The 16,904-nt window shown below is 53.5% G+C and overlaps 9 protein-coding genes across 9 annotated transcripts; 3 read left to right on the top strand and 6 right to left on the bottom strand.

Annotated features, from left to right (window-relative positions):
- Nucleotides 1-135: 135 nt before the first annotated feature.
- CLAFUR5_09423 (AP-2 complex subunit sigma) lies at nucleotides 136-681 on the bottom strand (the record flags this gene model as incomplete). Its single annotated transcript, XM_047908571.1, has 3 exons — nucleotides 136-237; nucleotides 296-596; nucleotides 647-681. The coding sequence occupies 3 exons, from the start codon at nucleotides 679-681 to the stop codon at nucleotides 136-138; spliced, it is 438 nt and encodes a 145-aa protein (XP_047766474.1).
- Nucleotides 682-1,074: 393 nt separating this feature from the next.
- On the top strand, nucleotides 1,075-3,453 carry CLAFUR5_09424 (uncharacterized protein; the record flags this gene model as incomplete). Its single annotated transcript, XM_047908572.1, has 1 exon — nucleotides 1,075-3,453. The coding sequence occupies one exon, from the start codon at nucleotides 1,075-1,077 to the stop codon at nucleotides 3,451-3,453; it is 2,379 nt and encodes a 792-aa protein (XP_047766746.1).
- Nucleotides 3,454-3,781: 328 nt separating this feature from the next.
- Nucleotides 3,782-5,584, top strand: CLAFUR5_09425 (uncharacterized protein; the record flags this gene model as incomplete). The annotated part of the gene is made up of 1 exon (XM_047908573.1): nucleotides 3,782-5,584. One exon carries the CDS (start codon nucleotides 3,782-3,784, stop codon nucleotides 5,582-5,584), a length of 1,803 nt encoding a protein of 600 aa, XP_047766745.1.
- A 117-nt stretch (nucleotides 5,585-5,701) lies between these two features.
- CLAFUR5_09426 (uncharacterized protein) lies at nucleotides 5,702-6,193 on the bottom strand (the record flags this gene model as incomplete). Its single annotated transcript, XM_047908574.1, has 1 exon — nucleotides 5,702-6,193. One exon carries the CDS (start codon nucleotides 6,191-6,193, stop codon nucleotides 5,702-5,704), a length of 492 nt encoding a protein of 163 aa, XP_047766421.1.
- A 275-nt stretch (nucleotides 6,194-6,468) lies between these two features.
- On the bottom strand, nucleotides 6,469-7,090 carry CLAFUR5_09427 (uncharacterized protein; the record flags this gene model as incomplete). Its single annotated transcript, XM_047908575.1, is given in 3 exon segments — nucleotides 6,469-6,577; nucleotides 6,597-6,633; nucleotides 6,742-7,090. The coding sequence occupies 3 exon segments, from the start codon at nucleotides 7,088-7,090 to the stop codon at nucleotides 6,469-6,471; spliced, it is 495 nt and encodes a 164-aa protein (XP_047766419.1).
- Nucleotides 7,091-7,639: 549 nt separating this feature from the next.
- On the bottom strand, nucleotides 7,640-8,966 carry CLAFUR5_09428 (uncharacterized protein; the record flags this gene model as incomplete). The annotated part of the gene is made up of 2 exons (XM_047908576.1): nucleotides 7,640-7,978; nucleotides 8,358-8,966. 2 exons carry the CDS (start codon nucleotides 8,964-8,966, stop codon nucleotides 7,640-7,642), a joined length of 948 nt encoding a protein of 315 aa, XP_047766739.1.
- A 2,197-nt stretch (nucleotides 8,967-11,163) lies between these two features.
- Nucleotides 11,164-12,686, bottom strand: CLAFUR5_09429 (MFS transporter cpaT; the record flags this gene model as incomplete). Its single annotated transcript, XM_047908577.1, has 2 exons — nucleotides 11,164-12,454; nucleotides 12,502-12,686. 2 exons carry the CDS (start codon nucleotides 12,684-12,686, stop codon nucleotides 11,164-11,166), a joined length of 1,476 nt encoding a protein of 491 aa, XP_047766451.1.
- Nucleotides 12,687-13,279: 593 nt separating this feature from the next.
- CLAFUR5_09430 (uncharacterized protein) lies at nucleotides 13,280-13,565 on the bottom strand (the record flags this gene model as incomplete). The annotated part of the gene is made up of 3 exons (XM_047908578.1): nucleotides 13,280-13,366; nucleotides 13,426-13,506; nucleotides 13,563-13,565. 3 exons carry the CDS (start codon nucleotides 13,563-13,565, stop codon nucleotides 13,280-13,282), a joined length of 171 nt encoding a protein of 56 aa, XP_047765867.1.
- Nucleotides 13,566-13,990: 425 nt separating this feature from the next.
- Nucleotides 13,991-16,272, top strand: CLAFUR5_09431 (AP-1 complex subunit beta-1; the record flags this gene model as incomplete). The annotated part of the gene is made up of 2 exons (XM_047908579.1): nucleotides 13,991-15,430; nucleotides 15,481-16,272. 2 exons carry the CDS (start codon nucleotides 13,991-13,993, stop codon nucleotides 16,270-16,272), a joined length of 2,232 nt encoding a protein of 743 aa, XP_047766229.1.
- Nucleotides 16,273-16,904: the final 632 nt, after the last annotated feature.

Raw genomic sequence — 16,904 nt, forward strand, 5'->3', positions numbered from 1 at the left:
GCTGCGCCGGCTTTCTCTTGCCCGAGTCATTCGTCGTACAGTGCGCATCTCGCCTGAATATCGCTTGTGACGCTCGAATGTTCCGTATGCCACAATGTTCCTTCTCTCCCAACTCTTTCTGTCACCGCCCGTTCCTCACTCCAGCTTGTCCAGATGCTCCAACCTCGTAAGCACAACCTGCTTACTCGTCTCCTGGATCTCCCCCGCGAGGAACACCTCATCCAGAATCGCATATACCTGTTTTCCCATCGTCAATCGCCCCACCGATCTTACCCCAAGTATCACTTCGACTCACCTTGTAAAAGTTAAACACCAAATCCAACTCACAAACATTACCAAAGAACTGATCCAACACCTCTACAAAGAAATGTATCGCCTCCAAATACGCCAGCTCATTATCATTCGCATCGACGCACGCGCAGAAGAAGAGTCCAGCATAGCGTCGGTAAACGATTTTGGAGGAGCCGCGGAATTCGACAAAGTTGGACTGGTGTTTCTGGTCGCGGGGTGCGACGAGGCGGTGGACTTCGCCTTTGAGCTTGATCTTTTCGTCGTCGTTGTAGCCGCTGTACCATTTGGCTAGGCGGGTCTTGCCTCTGACATAAGGTGTTAGAGGGGGTGGGAGGGTTGCGGAGGGGGCACGAACTGGCGATTTTGGATGAGGATGAAGGAGAGGACCATGGTGGACGGGAGTTATTGGAGTGGTTCGACGCGAGGTTTGGGAGTGTGTGGCATCTGTACGATACCTGTCCAAGGATCTAGATAGGAGTTCAGTCTTGGTGGTGATGTTGGAGGTGAGCAGCGCGGAGCGTTTCCGCGGCCAAGTCAGTGTTGATCTTCCTATTTCGTTCTTCGTCCTTACCACGACTTCAGCTTGACCCATCACACAGTTCATGAAGATGCTCTCAGTGCACTGAAGGTGGCGTGTCACACGAAGGACGCGATTCAATTCTGGTTGAGATCTAAAACCCACCGGGACTTCTCTCGTGAAGCCGGCCCACAGGTTCGCGTTCAACACGCGTCAAAAGACTCAATTTGCTGCCAACTGACCTCGACAGCTGCTAATCCACAGCCATGGCCACGTCAATCACGATCCCTTTCTGGCCGCAGTCGCTGGACTGCCTAGACTGGTCCAAGGACAACCAGATCGTGGTCGTCGGTGGCGAGACCATCGCAATTGTCACGCCACGATTGAAGGAACCTGGGCCGAAAGGCGAATGGTGGAATACCGCCATTGTCAGAGTCCATGGCTTCACCCTGCACGAATTGCCCTTCACGGAGCCACTCAGCAATGCTGGCATGGCTATTGGAGAAGACCTCTCCACTCGACAAGCTATCGCAGCGAAATGGTCAGCCCCGGGCCTGGGTCGTCACAGGAGATGCGCGTTAGCGGTGCTCACTGCTAATCACGTTCTGTCCATCTGGACTGCAGACAAGGAGAGCGATACCAATGATAGCTGGAGTCGAAAAGTCCTCGTTAACGACACTATTCGCGACTACTACAGGCGCCACGAGGCAGAAGACAATGCCCGAAATGAAGACGCACGACAGAAGGCAGAAAAGCGACAGATCCAACAACGAATTCGGTCCTTTGGTTGGAGTCCGCCTCTGCGCAAGGAGACGGATACCGACAAGCTCAGCGAATACGTTGACTGGGGACAGCACTTCTTGGCCGTAGCCACGGAAGGTGGCGACATCTTCGTACTTCGAGTCCAGTCGCCACACGAGGGACTGGATAGAGAACAGCCTGAATGGCGAGTTGAAGTTGCACTGACATTCAGTGTCAAAGATGCAGTAGGTCCTGCCGGCGTTTCAGACTCTGCTGCAGAAGCCTCGCTGGATGCTGAGCAAGCTCCTATCATCGCTGACCACATGTCTTGGGGAACGTGGAGATGGCAGTCGGCAACAACGAGTGGTGGAATTGCATGCTCAGCGCTGGCATACATCACTGCTGGCAGGCTCTTCACCGCCAGTCTGCAAGCCTCGAACATTTCCAGGACGGCCGAGATCAAGACCAGAGCTGAGTCCAGAACGCGACACTATCTTACAGAACGAGCGGATCTGTCCGGACCGCTGCGCACCATACCAGGCCGGGAGTATGATCACCTTCTCCTGTTTGGCATCGACACTGTGTTTCATGTGGATCTGGACCCTGCGGATCGAGACGATACGGTCTCTCTACATCATCTCGATGGACGCTGGGACGAAGTGTCCGGCGTTGCTATCACGAACGCAGGGGATGGCAGAAATCACCTTCACGTCGTCTCAAACCTGACCAGCTCGACAGCCGATACCCCAATGTTCGAGCTGCCACTAAACCATTCTGAGGTGCTTTCACTGTTGCCCGCTTGGCAAGAAATTCTGAATGAGTCTCGCGAGGTCTACAGCACTGAACACGAATTACAAGGAAATGTGCAAGAACGCACCTATGGCATCGCCGCTTCACCTCTCGGCCAGTACGTGGCCACCTGCTTTACGCTGCACACATCCGACGGCTTGGAGTACGTTATCGCCACAAACCAAAAGAGTACCCTGTCGATTACGTACGAAAGCCGGCTGGATGAAGGAGCTTTGATGGCAACTCCCCGAGCCACAGCGCTGTTAGACCCCGTATCCGTCGAAACCTTGCTGTTTGACATGCAAAGCCAATATCGAAAAATTGTGGGCGAAGAGGAGCCGGACGATGACAGTCGCGAGGTCATCGTAGCAGATATACTCCGCAATATGCCACGTGCTCCCAATATCGCAGGATATCCAGATGCGAACGACAGAAGTGCGTTGTCTTTTGATGGTCTCACTCACTTGCTTCGAATTATGCTATTCGCTCATCCTCGAATGCGCGAACAGAGAGCTTCGCGACTGGCGGACTTTGTGGTACGCAAGAACACATCACGACATAGCATGGCGCGCCCCGTCGTTCAACAGGTTGTGGAAGAAGTCGCAAAGCTTCCGACGGAATTGGTCCGGATGGATGCGCTCAGTAGTCGAATCATGAACATTCATGCGACAATCCGAGCCAAGCTGATGGCCCAGCCTACGGCGGCCACTACAGCGTCGACCGATACAGTGATATCAGAGGATTGCCAGATATGCCAGCAGCCGATACCCTTCGAAAGCTTGAGGTGGTCCAAATGTAGCACTGGACACGAATTCGCTCGCTGCGCGTTGTCTTTCCTGTCCATACAGGAGCCGGGAATAACCAAATCATGCGGAATCTGCGACCTGCAGATCTTAAAAGATTCCACTGTGGCCGATGTCACGTCTGCAGCAGAAGACATCGAGATGACGGACGTGCCAGCTCCAGAAGGCGATGAAGAGATTCCGGCCGATGACACGTGGGTCGAGATCTCACACAACCAGGATAACAAGGACCTACGGCCGAAGATGACACTAGCGCAACTACTCTTCAACGCATGCGACGTGTGCATATATTGTGGCGGCAAGTTCAGCTAGTCAGTCGACTATTGCGGCGGTTTGTGTGACCTATCACTTTGTTCGGCCTTGGCATCCAATTTGCGGCCACATTCCAGTGGTCGCCGTGTTGACGATAGCTCGGAACGTGACCTCACGATGGCCATCCTCTGTGCTATTGAGGGTGGTCACACAGTCTGCGTGAGTAGATGTCATTGTCGTCGTCTTCAATGTACAGCTTCAGCAGAACCATTCGTGACCAAAGACGTCCAGTGGGCCCAACAGTTGACACAAGGGGTGTCACGTCTTCCGCTGATCATCAAGCCAAGACCTCACATATCTCATCATCAGCAGTATCAACAAGCGAGTCATGGATCCTGAGGATAGTCCGGAATTGAGCGAGGTGCGACATCGCGACTCTCCCCAACGCTGGACTCAGGTTACTCAAACGCTACCAAGTCCCATCAGGAGTATACACCCCGAGCATGCCGGCATGAGCGCACAAATGGAGTCCATCGACAGTCAAGCAGACTTTGGACACCGCACGACAGATTTCTTCGATGCCGGGGATTCCGAAGATGAGACTGCGCTGCCGGGCACTGCAATCACCTCCGAAGACTCGAGAATCCCACGCTCGTCATCGCCCAGCAAGAGGAAAAGACTACTTTCGACTGGACATACTCTAGTGTCTAGATGTGAGCCGAAGCGAGTGGCTTTGCCGCCAGAAGAAGAGCTGCCACAAAGTGGAGGTTATCAACGCCTTGACTCGAACCTCAATCAACAGATCCCCAGAGCAGATACGATGAGCACGACTACTTCATTCAATGGATCTGTAGACGAGCTGGACTTACTTCCTGGTCGAGAACACAGCCATCCTCAGATGCCGAAACCTGCTCGTATATCGTCTAGGGGAACCGCGGACATTCCTTGGGATCATGAGCAGGATCCAAGTCAAGGGATATCACCTTACCCCGGGGGCCTCGATCAAAGACTGGGAATGCACGCATTCGCGTATGATATGCTGTTGCGAGGTCTTTACGCAGATGAGGAAGTGATGCAGGGAGACCAGCCGATACAGCCGATTGTGTCAAGAGCATCTGCAATTCCAAGCTCTATGATACCCCAGCAGCTCAGACTGTTCGACCCTCGAAGCCCTCGGGACCAGCTTCCCACACCGGGCACTGCGGGTCTGGATGGGAATGATCAAGTCCAAGGGAGTGGTAAGAAGGCCCACTGCTTGCCACCACCGATCGACACCAACACACGAAGATCATTGCCTGCAGGGCTTGTACGAACGCCATATCCGCTCTCATCTGGTCACATCCATCGCAAGGACTTCGGACGCGATCAAGAGCCGCCATCTGCTCTGGATAACCCCCCAGGCGCATCTGAAAGCATACTCACACTCAGTATCCGCAGAGTCAACCCGAACAGCACGCCTCGTGTCACCAGCATAATGATTCCGGTTGCAAACGACTACACAGCAGTGCGTACGACCGGTAATGGCGAGAAACAGAAGCAATTCAGATCTATCTCCTTCGACGATGCAGAACTCTTCTGGCAGCTTCGCGATGCTTACAAAGGACTCGCGGGGGTTGGACGCTTCTTCTCAGCGCGATCTCTAAAGCGTATAGTAGTAAGCGGTCAAGCTTCGCGAGCCGCAGATGCTGGATATGGATGGTTACATCAACCTCGGAGCCCTCGAGTCCTGGCATACAAGGGTCTGACCGACACTTTCAGCGAGGAAAATATCTTGCAGCACTATCGAAGACCAGTACTCGGCAAGTCGAGATATGCCTTCGTACACTGGGCTCATCGACTTGCTGCCGCGCCGACGCCTGCACAAACACCAATGGGCGACGAGCGGCCTGTGAGTGGTGACTCGTCGCTGGTGAGGAGGCAAGAGCAGCCAGAGGGTATTGAGTTTGTCGTCAGCTGGTCGGTGAAGCGGATCCTGCTGTTTGCATCGTTGATCATTCTTCTGAGCGGAGCGGCGGCCTTACTTTGGATCTTCTTAGGCACGAGCTCTTCGTTCTCGTGGTTCGGAGCTTCAGCTGGATTCCGAAACGCTGGACATAGAGTTGGCACGGGGATCTTGATTGGGGTTCTGGTCTTGCTTATTGGTATGAGTGGATTCTCTGGATGGTTAGCAGTCAGCTACCTCGTTATGTGATGGAATCACGTTGGAAGCATCTCGTATACAGTGCATTGTTCTGATAGCATCTTTCGTATGGAGCTACTCCTTGACTCTTGCCATCCTGCCTACCCTTCGCCTCCCTCCCTGGAACTCTCAGTCTACCCACTTCACCTTCCCACCATCATCCACATCTACATAGCCCATCGCCAACGCATGAGCAGCAAGATGCGCCCTGACCCTCTCGGGCAAGTGCAGTTTACAGTTGCTTAGCCTGAGCACAGCTATGTAATGTGCGTCTGTCCAACGCTCAGCGAGCGCAGCGCCAGGGTACTCCACCCTCCGCAGCATCTTGAGGTGTTCGACCGGCAGAGATGAAAGAAAGTTGATCATGGTGCTGACCATGATGGCTCCACGTTGTTGAAGTTCGATGCGGAAGGTAGTGGTAGAGTAGTACTGTGCTGCGAACTTGGCGCGGTGCATGCGATTAAGGTGGAGGGCGAGAGGTGGGTGGTAGGGTGGGTTTAGAAGGATAGGGTCTAGGTGGTCTCGGGAAATCGTGAAGTCGAGGATCATGTCTTGGAGTTCTTGAGGGAGTTGCTGAATGCGGTCGTTGAGGGTGGGCGTCGATGGTGGTGTGGTCGACATGGTGTTACTGTGCGGTGGTGCGGTGGGGGAGGTGATGTAGTGGGAGATGTGGTATTATGAGGGTATTTATAGTGGTGAAAGGTATTTGGAAGGTCTGATACATTTGGAAACTCGGATCCGAAGCACATGTTTGGCGCACGGACTTAGCTGAACTTGCGCGTTCACCCTTTCGATACCGATTCAACACCGCAGTAACATTGTTCACTGGCAGCCTTACAATATGAATAGTACTGTTGGACGGCACCTTGACTTCGATGCAGCAATGAACCCCGGTGCTATGTCGCACCATAGTGTCTAGCAGTGTTTTCCCTCAGGGCATAATCCTCCTTGTCCTTTGATGGAATCTGGCTCACATGCTCTGCCGAGGCCGCTTCGGCCTGGTTTCTATATTGAATCCACTCACTGTCCAGCCCACTTGATCTTGCGTCCGTCGAGCGCATCTACATAGCTGTACTTGAACTTGGTGTAGTCAATGCTGCGCCCCGCCCAGACCTAGATGTCTTCCTAGAGGGAGACCCGCATATTCTCCGCGTCTCGAGCCGCCTTACCAGGGATAAACGACCCGTATTCGTCGCTTGTATCAATCTCGATACTTGGCATGATGTGGAGGTGTGCAGCAGGAAGAGATGCCAGGAAGCCTGGCAGCATGTTGATATTTCCAGAAGTCTGGGACCTGACACGGAAGGTTGTGGCGCGGTAGTAGACTGACACAAACTTGTCCCGCATTTTGCGATTAATCTGGATAGCGACAGGAGGACGATATGCTGTGGTCAAGTTGATGCAAGTAGTGGTAGGCTCGCGGACAGCGTAGTCGAGGATCATGTCTTGAAGCTCCTGAGGTAGTGCTTGGATGCGGCTGTCGAGGTCGAGATTGCGGGTTGTGCTGTTGTTCGACATGATGTGCGGTGGTTCGTTCCCGGTGGATTGGTGGTGCTTGGTGTCGTGAAGCAGGTTGCGAAGGAAATGTCACAGTCCCCCAAGTTAGATTCGGAGCACATCCTTGACGCACGGACATTACTGGTTTCCCAACCATTCATTTCATTTGGTATCTCATGCTACCTAGTGTCGTTTTACAATCAGCCGCTTCGTGAGAAAATCTCTAGGTTACTATTGCTAGTAGCCTCGACCCATTTGCGTCACCAATGTATTCAAGCTCCTTACGCAACCATCTTGGTCGACGAGGCTCTGAACTCTAGGAGTCGCAGTCAGCGTGACATAGAGGGGACACTCTCTAGGGGCTTCTTACCAAGCTTACCAAGGTGCTATACCAACTGACCTGGCTATAGCCGCTCCCTCCATCCACTTTATCTTGTTTCCATCACTGGCATCCACATAGCTCACCCTGCACTTGCCCATTGGGATCTCAGCGATGACAGATCTCTGAAGCTGCCGCCAGAGTCGAATGACCACCCACACTGGAAACATCCCGGCGGATTGCGCAGCTACCTAACGGTCATACTCGATGCCGCGAAGAAGTGACAAGTGGCCAGGTGGCAGAGAGTCGAGGAACTTTGGCATGATCTTTGACTGGAAGCCGGTCACTCGAATGTTGGCGCCGCTGTAGTATCGAGTGGCAAAATCTTGTCGCAGCTTGTGGTGAAGTTGAAGTTGCAATGGCGGGCGATAGTCCTTAGTGATAGTGATGGTCCTTGTTGGCTCGTGACTGATGGTATGCTCGTAGATTAGGTCTTGGAGATCTTGAGGTAGCGCTTGGACACGTTCCGAGGTAGTGAGCTTGTTGGCCTCTGTAGCGTCCTTGGGCGCCATGATCGCGGAATTGCTGGTCTTGGTGATGTTAGCAGAAAAGTAGGATCAAGTTTGGGGAAAGAAGAAGTTCTTAAACATACATTCGTGACATGTGAAGGGGTCCGTGACAGACAATCAAGTCGTTCACCGCAGCAGGGTCCAAGCTTTCTCCCCGAGAAGTCCCTACCGTACAGACCTTCGCGAGCCATCCACTTTATCACCTCTATACTGTCTACGCTAGCAGCCTCATGACTGGCTCTAACTCCCAACAGTCTCCCCTGGCAATGACGTACTCTCCCTGCGGAACCTGAATCTCCACTATGTGAAGAGGACCTTTCCCTTGGAAGTCGTGCAGAGTTCGTGCCACCCATCGAGCACCTGCAGGTGGCCTTATCATCCATCGCCCACGTGCCCATACCATCTCCCAGTCGTAAGTGCCAGGTCCGATAGATCTTCTGAAGCAAGTGTCCTTCCTCTTACTTCCTCGCATAAGCGCCCGAGTCTCCCTTAGCATGTTGTGGCGGTCCCAGACTGGAGTCTTGGAGTCGGGAGATCTCATATGGACGCTGTTGACCATGGCCCTATGATGAGGTGGTAACGCCCTTAAGAAAGCTTTGAGTCGAGACCATGGCAGGCTGGTGACGACCGCAGTTCGATAGTATTCGTTGGCGAAGGAAGCTCGGAGTTTGCGGTGGAGTTGAAGGGCAATTGGCGGCTTGTAATCGTCTTTGACTATGATCTTGTTGAGGATCCTGTTGAAGTCATGGCGGATGACTTCCTCGAAGACCATGTCTTGCAGTTCTTGTGGCAGCGCTTGGACTCGAGGTTGGAGGCGACGGAAGTCTCGGAGCTCGAGTGCTTGCTTACGACGCCCGAGTGCCAGTTCGAGTGTTCGTCTGCATCGCTCGAGTTGCCTAACACACATGGGCCGAGATATGAAGATGATAGCTCCGACTACGGCGCCGAGCAAGGCGCCGAGCAAGGCGCCGAGTATGACACAGAGAATCTGCAGACCTTTGTGTGCCATAGTAGTCGTGTTGTGGTGTATGGCATCAAAGGTGATTGGAAGGTAAACTTGTTAGAAGCATGGGTGGCCGTTGGTCGGATCACATGCTGCGGCTGACGTAATACATCACGGCCGCCCGTAAGGAAGTCTCTGGGGCAACGGTCCATAGCACTGCTGATCAGAGCTGTCACATTCTCTGCTCACGAGCACTCGTGACTGCCGTTGGCTGTCTGGAAGCTCCTTTGGAGAGGTGCCACACAGCCGTAGTCAACGCAAAATTTCTTCAACCTGGCAATAGGTCGACGCGGCTCAGAGGGCGCTGCAAATATCATATTTACTGGATGTGTCATTTCCACAACTTCCAAATATTGTTAAATGCGACATTGGGCAAAGCTCGCACCAGCTCATCCTTCGTGATTTTCATCCGCTGTTCAACACGGTCTGTCACAACGCTCGCTACGCTAGGGGGCCCTGATACTCATCGAAACGACATGCTAGACCCTCGCATGGTCGTCATCAGGTAGTGTCCTTGGCTTGCCGGAACCAGCTGCTGATCATAGCTGTGGCACTTGACATGGGCATTGAGACTCAGCTACGCCCTTACGCTAGCGGTCAACGTGCTTGCGGCGTCCGAGCCCATCGGGAGGTTCCCGGGCATGGAAGAAGATGTGCGGTCCTGGCAGATTGCATAAACTGGTCTGGTTGTTCTCCAGTCAGGGTCGGATCTACGGGGAGGGAAGCGTCGATCCCGCACAGCCTTCCGTTCTGCATGTGTAGGGTCGATGTTCTAGCGACCTTCTAGCGGACGGTCATTGCAGTATTAGTGGTTCGCGGAAGCTCAGGCCCTTTGAGACTGTTCGCCATCACATGGACGCGGCTCAAGTAGCATGGATTATGGCGAGCTTCGACTTTGCTGAGCTGGCGGACAATCTCGATGAGGCCTTGGTCGCAGACCGATCGAGGATGACCTCTCATTTCGCCAAATCGAGAGCGCTCACCGCAATTGTGGCCCTGGAATCAAATAGATTAAGCTATTATGCATGACCCCAGCTTGATGCCAGTGATGCTCGCTGCAAGCGAGCCCCCACGTTGTCTGCAGGCATAAGTCGAGAGCATGGGGGCGCAGGCAACGCCTTACTGAACCGCTCGCGCAGCCTCGGACACCTATTCCTAACCGGAAAATCTGCATCGGTCCCATGCCGAAGCGTTGCCTGTGTGCCGGGGACACCGGGTTGTAGGTGTAGTGCAGGAATTAGGCGGCGCGACGCCGTGGCGATCTCTTCATACATGGCAAACACCAGGCGTGGGTCGCACGTGGCTTCAACAATACATCGTCTGTGAACAGCGGAGTCACAACTCGATTTGCCCTGCCGCTAGATTTCTGCTCGCCGATTCGTTGCAATCCTGGTCTTGGCTAGGTTGAATGATCGACGCGGAAGCAATTTTGTCACTTCGCTGCTCACAGACGCCGTGTTCTTGCTCCATGCTTGCGTCGTGCCTCAGTCATGTTCCTCCTGGTCCATTTCGTCGCAGGGGTCATGGTCCCGCCACCAACAAAATCGCGTTGCACTTAGCTGCCCGACCACGACAAGTGACTGAAGGCTCGCGTCGGCCAGATTCGAGGACTATACCTGCACAATGCAGCGCAGCGACCTCTATCAACTCGTGTTCGGCGTTGTTGGCGTCGTGCTTAGTCTGATGGCCATACTGGTCGCCATACTGGTGTGGAAGTGGAGCAAGCTGCGGAGTTAGTCGGCTCGCCCTCTTCTCAAGTATAATGCTGACGGCCATAGGGTTCTTCCTCAGATGGCATCCATCATGCGCGCTCTGCGCTTCCCGTGGCACAGCCGCTTCGCCGCTTGACACATTGAGTCGAGATGAAGATCGTTTCGAGTCAGCTCGGAATGCTGGCCGCGAGCGGCTTATTGGACCTATCGCGTTTTTATCGCGGTGGTCGGCTCGGCGCTTAGTCACTTGAGTCGCTCGTGGATAGGCAATCGTCGAGATCTGAAAAGGACCAAGGTGTCTAGAACGTGCTGTAAGGGAGATCAATAACGGTGGGTGTAAGTCTAGCTTTACTATACCATGTATTATCATATCCATTTTGGTTGTCGCCTTCAGGAAATCCGTTCGAGGCCACACACTCGCTCAACGCTATCACAACAGGCCGCCTTCGTTACCTAGCAACATCGTTACATTCGTCGTTGTCATGGTCTCATCATTCCTCTCTCGTATACTTGGACTTCTGTCTCCACTTCGCTCCATATCTCATGATCAAGACTGGTGTAGGTGCCAAAGCCATTGTGATCGCGCCAAGTGTCGTAAAAGCCCAGCCATAGCCCCAGAGGTCGACCAGCGGAGCCGTTGCTAGTGGCAGGAAAGTGCCCATTAGACATCTCGTTACGATCAGTGCAGTGAGTGCGGAAGCCGAGTACAAGCCAAAAGCATCCACGACATAGGCCATCACGGGTAGAAATCCAAGCATAATCCCGGCACCGAGCAATGCGACCGACACCAGAGACCAAACGATGCCAACGCGTGCCTGCGCAACCCAGCCATACATTGCCGCAATGAAAGGCAGGAAGAATGCGCCCACGATGACCAGCGGTAGGCGGTACTCCGGCTGGCCGACGCCTTTTCTTGTATCACGAAGTCGAATGTAGATTCTGTCGAGCAGCTGGTTACACAGTGTAACGCTGATGATCGACCCAGCACTGAAGGATATGAAAGCAAATCCAGTCTGCGATGGCGAGAGTCCGTAGATGTCCTGGAGAATGTCCGGAAGTGTGGTTGAGAATATGTAGAAGTAGGTGAAGACGACCGAGCCGAATAGGCTCAACGCCTGCAGCACTCCAGATCCTGCAAGGACCACGAAAGGTCGTAGCATAGATTCCCAGATCTGATGGCTACTCTGCCCTTTGCCAGTCTCAAAGGCACACCTTAGATTGGCGTTCCCAGTCTCTTCACGTAGCTTGGCAGCTCGTTTCTTGAGAATCGGCACTTTGAACGTTTCCCGGAAGCAGGCCAAGAACAGAAACTCAAGGAACAAAGCAAGCCCGGCAGACACATAGAGGACTGGACGCCAGCCTAGGCTTTCAGCGATGTAGCCACTGATGGCCGGACCAATGGCGCCTCCCATAAGTGGCGCAAGCATGATCAAGCTCATTGCTGTGCCTCGTTGCTCCGAGATAAACATGTCGCCAACGATGGCTGGGTTCAGTACGTTCGATGCTACCGCCAGGCCAGTCAAGAATCGTGCGGCAATCAGAACATGCGAGGTGGGCGCGAGAGATGCCATCACAGTCGCAGCCACGAATAACGCATTTGCAGCGTTTAGCACAGGCCATCGACCGTAAACCTCGGACAGTGGAGCGATGAACAGAGGTCCAGCAGCTTCTCCAAGCTCCCATATGGTCACGAGAAGAACGCTCGCGGATTTGCTCGGTGTGCCGTCGAGTTCAGTGACGATGTGGCTTGCAACCGGAACCAGACTGATGCAAGTGAACGTTCTGAACGCAGTCAGCACACTGCTTGCCACAACTCGATCCCTACTTACACAACAAAGGCCATAGTAGCGAGTAACGCTACGATACTCCACTTGTAAGCATTGGGCCATTGCAATGGGTCCTCGGCGTCGCCATTGGGATCGAAATCGACCAGATCTTTCGATGCGTCATCGTACGTTCGTGCCGTCGTATCGTTATGCAGCAACGGCTGCCTCTCGTCCGATGCATGTGCCATTTGAGAAGACCAATGATGCAGAGAAGCTTCTGCGAACTCGAATGTAGATGAGGTGAAGTCTCGAGCGCGAGAATTATCATCGTAAGTGGTGCTGGTGTGGAGCCACTAGAATGCTTAGGTGAGAGGCCGGCAGACCCTTGCGGAGAAGCGGACCCAACAGACTTTCTCTAGCGGCAGCCAGATATGCACACCGATGGCAACATTCACAATGCAACCACGATTCGAAGATTGTTGATCGCATCTCGAATGATGCAGTTGGAGCAAGTAGATGCAGACTTCTGTCGAACAAAGCCACATGTCGGCTTTGTCCATCCAGTCTTGTTCAGCGAGCAGACATCAAGAGCTCGCTCGCTCGCGGGTTGAGGACCGGCTAACAGCGGCGCTGAGCTGATGAATCTGGCGACTCTCGCGTGGAGCTTTTGGCGCTGTAACACTGTCGCGGTCCGGGACCAGATGTAGCAGCATGAGATATCAAGCATGGGTCGTATTAGCAGATGCTCGTAGAGCGCTGTTGCAGAACGGAGATGCTGAGAGGAGATGGAGCAAGAATAAGCCCATCCGTGAGCGATGATGACAGGTCTGGCTCCATGCCACTAGGGCATGTATCGCTGACCATTCATCCTCTGCGCCGCCAGGCTGAAGATGGCGACCGAGGACATGAATAGTACCAAGTTGTAAAACTGTCATAATCAGAGATGGATGATCAAAAGGTGAAGAGTACATGTAGTCGGAAACATACGGCGTTACGCGAATACGCGCTTTCCTCGACTTCCGCACGCGCCTCCACGAAGAGTCGTCGTAGATTTGGTAGATTGGATGGCTGTATAATACCGTCAGCAAAGGAATGCATATTCAACGACAGTCACAGTCACATACCATGCTTCGACGGTCAGGCACACGTGTGCAGGTGGGAGAAACAGAGTGAGGTTGATGTTTGAAGGCAAGAGCTGGCTCAAGGGGCATCATAACAAAGCTTGGCATCCCGCTTCTGGCCCAAGCGAAGCAACTAGAGGTACCTTGGTACCTAACAGACAACACTTTTGGTGACAGGCATCTGCCATACCACCACCACCCTCACCACCACAGCTGTCCACCACCACCACCACCACAGCTGTCCACAGTTCACGTCAGGCGTTCTCGTAAATCTTCCCACAGTCCTTGCACCTTACCTCGTTGCCTCCGTCGGGCCTACAGCATTAGCGAAGGACACACTGAAACAGCTCACAATAACCACGGGTCCACCCTTCGACGTACATGACCACGAATAACGACACCTCTTAAGCGAACACCACAAGACACCCGGCATGGCGGTCAACAGGCTGAAGAGCGTGCTGGGCACAGCGAGGAAGGGCGAGACATATGAGCTGCGGGCTGGACTCGTGTCACAATATGCCTGGGAAAGGAAAGAGTCGATACAGAAGACCATCATGTCCATGACGTTGGGCAAGGACGTCTCAGCGCTCTTTCCAGACGTGTTGAAGAACATCGCAACGCCGGATCTCGACCAGAAGAAGCTAGTGTACCTATACCTCATGAACTACGCCAAATCGCATCCAGACCTGTGCATTCTAGCCGTCAACACCTTCGTCCAGGACTCGGAAGACCCTAATCCGCTCGTCCGAGCACTGGCGATACGTACGATGGGCTGTATCCGCGTAGACAAGATGGTGGACTACATGGAAGAGCCGTTGAGGAAAACGCTGAAGGACGAATCGCCGTACGTGCGGAAAACAGCAGCATTGTGTGTGGCCAAGCTCTTCGACCTGAACCCAGCACTGTGTATAGAGAACGGTTTCCTGGAAACATTACAGGAAATGATCGGCGACAGCAACCCGATGGTTGTAGCCAACTCGGTACAGGCCCTTGCTGAGATCGACGACACAGCACCAGAGACGAACGCTTTAATCATCACAAGCCAAACACTCAAGAAGATGCTTCTGGCCTTGAACGAATGCACAGAATGGGGAAGGATCACAATACTATCGACCTTGGCGGACTACAAGGCAGTGGATGTCAAAGAGTCCGAGCACATCTGTGAAAGAGTCAGCCCACAATTCCAGCACGTCAACCCTGCGGTCGTGCTAGCTGCAGTCAAGGCTGTCTTCCTTCACATGCAACATATCGAGAACCCAACGCTGCATGCAACATACCTCAAGAAGATGTCCCCTCCTTTGGTGACCCTGATATCAAGTCAGCCAGAAGTGCAGTACGTAGCACTACGAAACATCGATCTGCTCCTGCAGAAACAGCCTGGAATTCTGGACAAGGAGATGCGTGTGTTCTTCTGCAAGTACAACGACCCGCCGTACCTCAAGTTCCAGAAGCTTGAAATTATGGTTCGGATAGCCAACTCGCACAACGTGGATCAACTGCTCGCTGAGCTGAAAGAGTACGCCCTTGAGGTTGACATGGACTTTGTACGAAAGGCTATCCGTGCCATTGGACAAGTTGCGATCAAGATCGAAGAATGCGCGGAGAAAGCAGTGAACGTGCTTTTAGAACTGATCAACTCCAAGGTCGGCTACGTTGTGCAGGAAGTCATTGTGGTGATCAAGGACATTTTCAGGAAGTATCCCGGCTATGAGGGCATAATACCGACACTCTGCCAATGTATAGACGATCTGGACGACCCGAATGCGAGAGGAAGCTTGATCTGGATTGTTGGCGAGTACGCAGAGAAGATCTCGAATGCTGGAGACATCCTGGCCGGGTTTGTGGAGGGCTTCAACGAAGAGTTCACACAGGTATGCATGCCCTTGCCTATTCTATCCCGACTATTGCTGACAGCATGTAGACACAACTACAGATACTCACTGCTGTTGTCAAGCTCTTCTTGAAGAAGCCAGACGAGTCGCAAGGTCTGGTGCAGAGAGTCCTTCAAGCGGCCACCGCAGAAAATGATAACCCAGATGTGCGAGATCGAGCATACGTATACTGGAGACTACTATCCTCGGACCCACAGATCGCCAAGAACGTCGTCCTCGCGCAAAGACCCTCAATTATATCAACGATACCTGTGTTGTCAGCACCACTCCTTGACAAACTGCTACCGAACCTCTCAACACTGTCATCCGTATATCACAAACCACCCTCGGCTTTCCTCGGCCAGGGCAGGAGCTCCGCACTCCAAGAAGAGGCCATCGCGGAAGCCAAAGAGAACGCTCGCGAGAATCCCATCGCTGCGTCAGCGGTATCGGCGGCCGTTGCTGGCACGACAGCGCCGATACAAAATACTGCCGAGAATCTCCTGGATATCGACTTCGATGGTGCTGCGCCTGCGTCGATGCAGAAAGCCCCTGCGATGGGCTCATCTGGTTTGGAGGGTCTGGCTGGCACACCGCAGCGGGTGGCCAGCCCATCGATCACATCTCCAGCGGCAGGGCAAGCGCCTGGAGGCGGCCTTGAGGATCTGATGGGATTGGGAGACGCTGGACCAGCGACGATGAATAATGGTGGTGGTAGCCAGGATCTGATGAATGGCTTTGCAAGCATGGACATGAACGACCAGCCACCTCCAGCTCAGGCGCAACTGAACGGTGGAGCCGGCTCCAAGAAGACAAACGAGGATCTTTTGGGCTTGTTCTGAGACATGCACAGAACTAGCTGATAATGCTTACACACTACACGGCCCGCCACACAAAGGCCAAGACACACTGCACATGAGAGTACGCCGGGCAGAATTCTCCAGGTCGCATTCGGGCATTCTGAAGCTGGCCAACGCGTACCACTGCCTGTCCCGCCGTGTGGTACCACCGGCAGAAGTCATTGACCATGCTGCAGCTTACCGGCTTGACTTCGATAGCCCGATGGTGCACTGATCTTCGGTGAGCATCTTGCGGTCCTTCGAAAGCATTCAACTATGCAGCTGATACCAAGATCTCTGCGTCCCATCATGCAAGCCCGCGAAGCGAGGAATGTTCGAGACCGGAGAGGGACGATAACGAGGGACCGCTGCATCAATCCGATACGAGATCTCCAGGAAGGAGTCGATATAGCATAGTGATATGTCGAAGAAACCACTACATGGTATGATGTGCGACTCCAACCCAATTCCTCAGTCAGTCTCACCTCGCGCCGTGTGGAGCAACGTCCTGCGCGAAAGGCGGGCAGTGGCAAATTCTTGAGTCAAGTGAAGTACAAACACCCCGAGCGAACGCATCACAACCGGCATCCCGACCACTGCCGACATCAAGCTCGGTACAAAGCCGTCGCCCTACC

This window comes from Fulvia fulva, chromosome 9 (assembly GCF_020509005.1).
Source record: "Fulvia fulva chromosome 9, complete sequence".
Taxonomy (NCBI): domain Eukaryota; kingdom Fungi; phylum Ascomycota; class Dothideomycetes; order Mycosphaerellales; family Mycosphaerellaceae; genus Fulvia; species Fulvia fulva.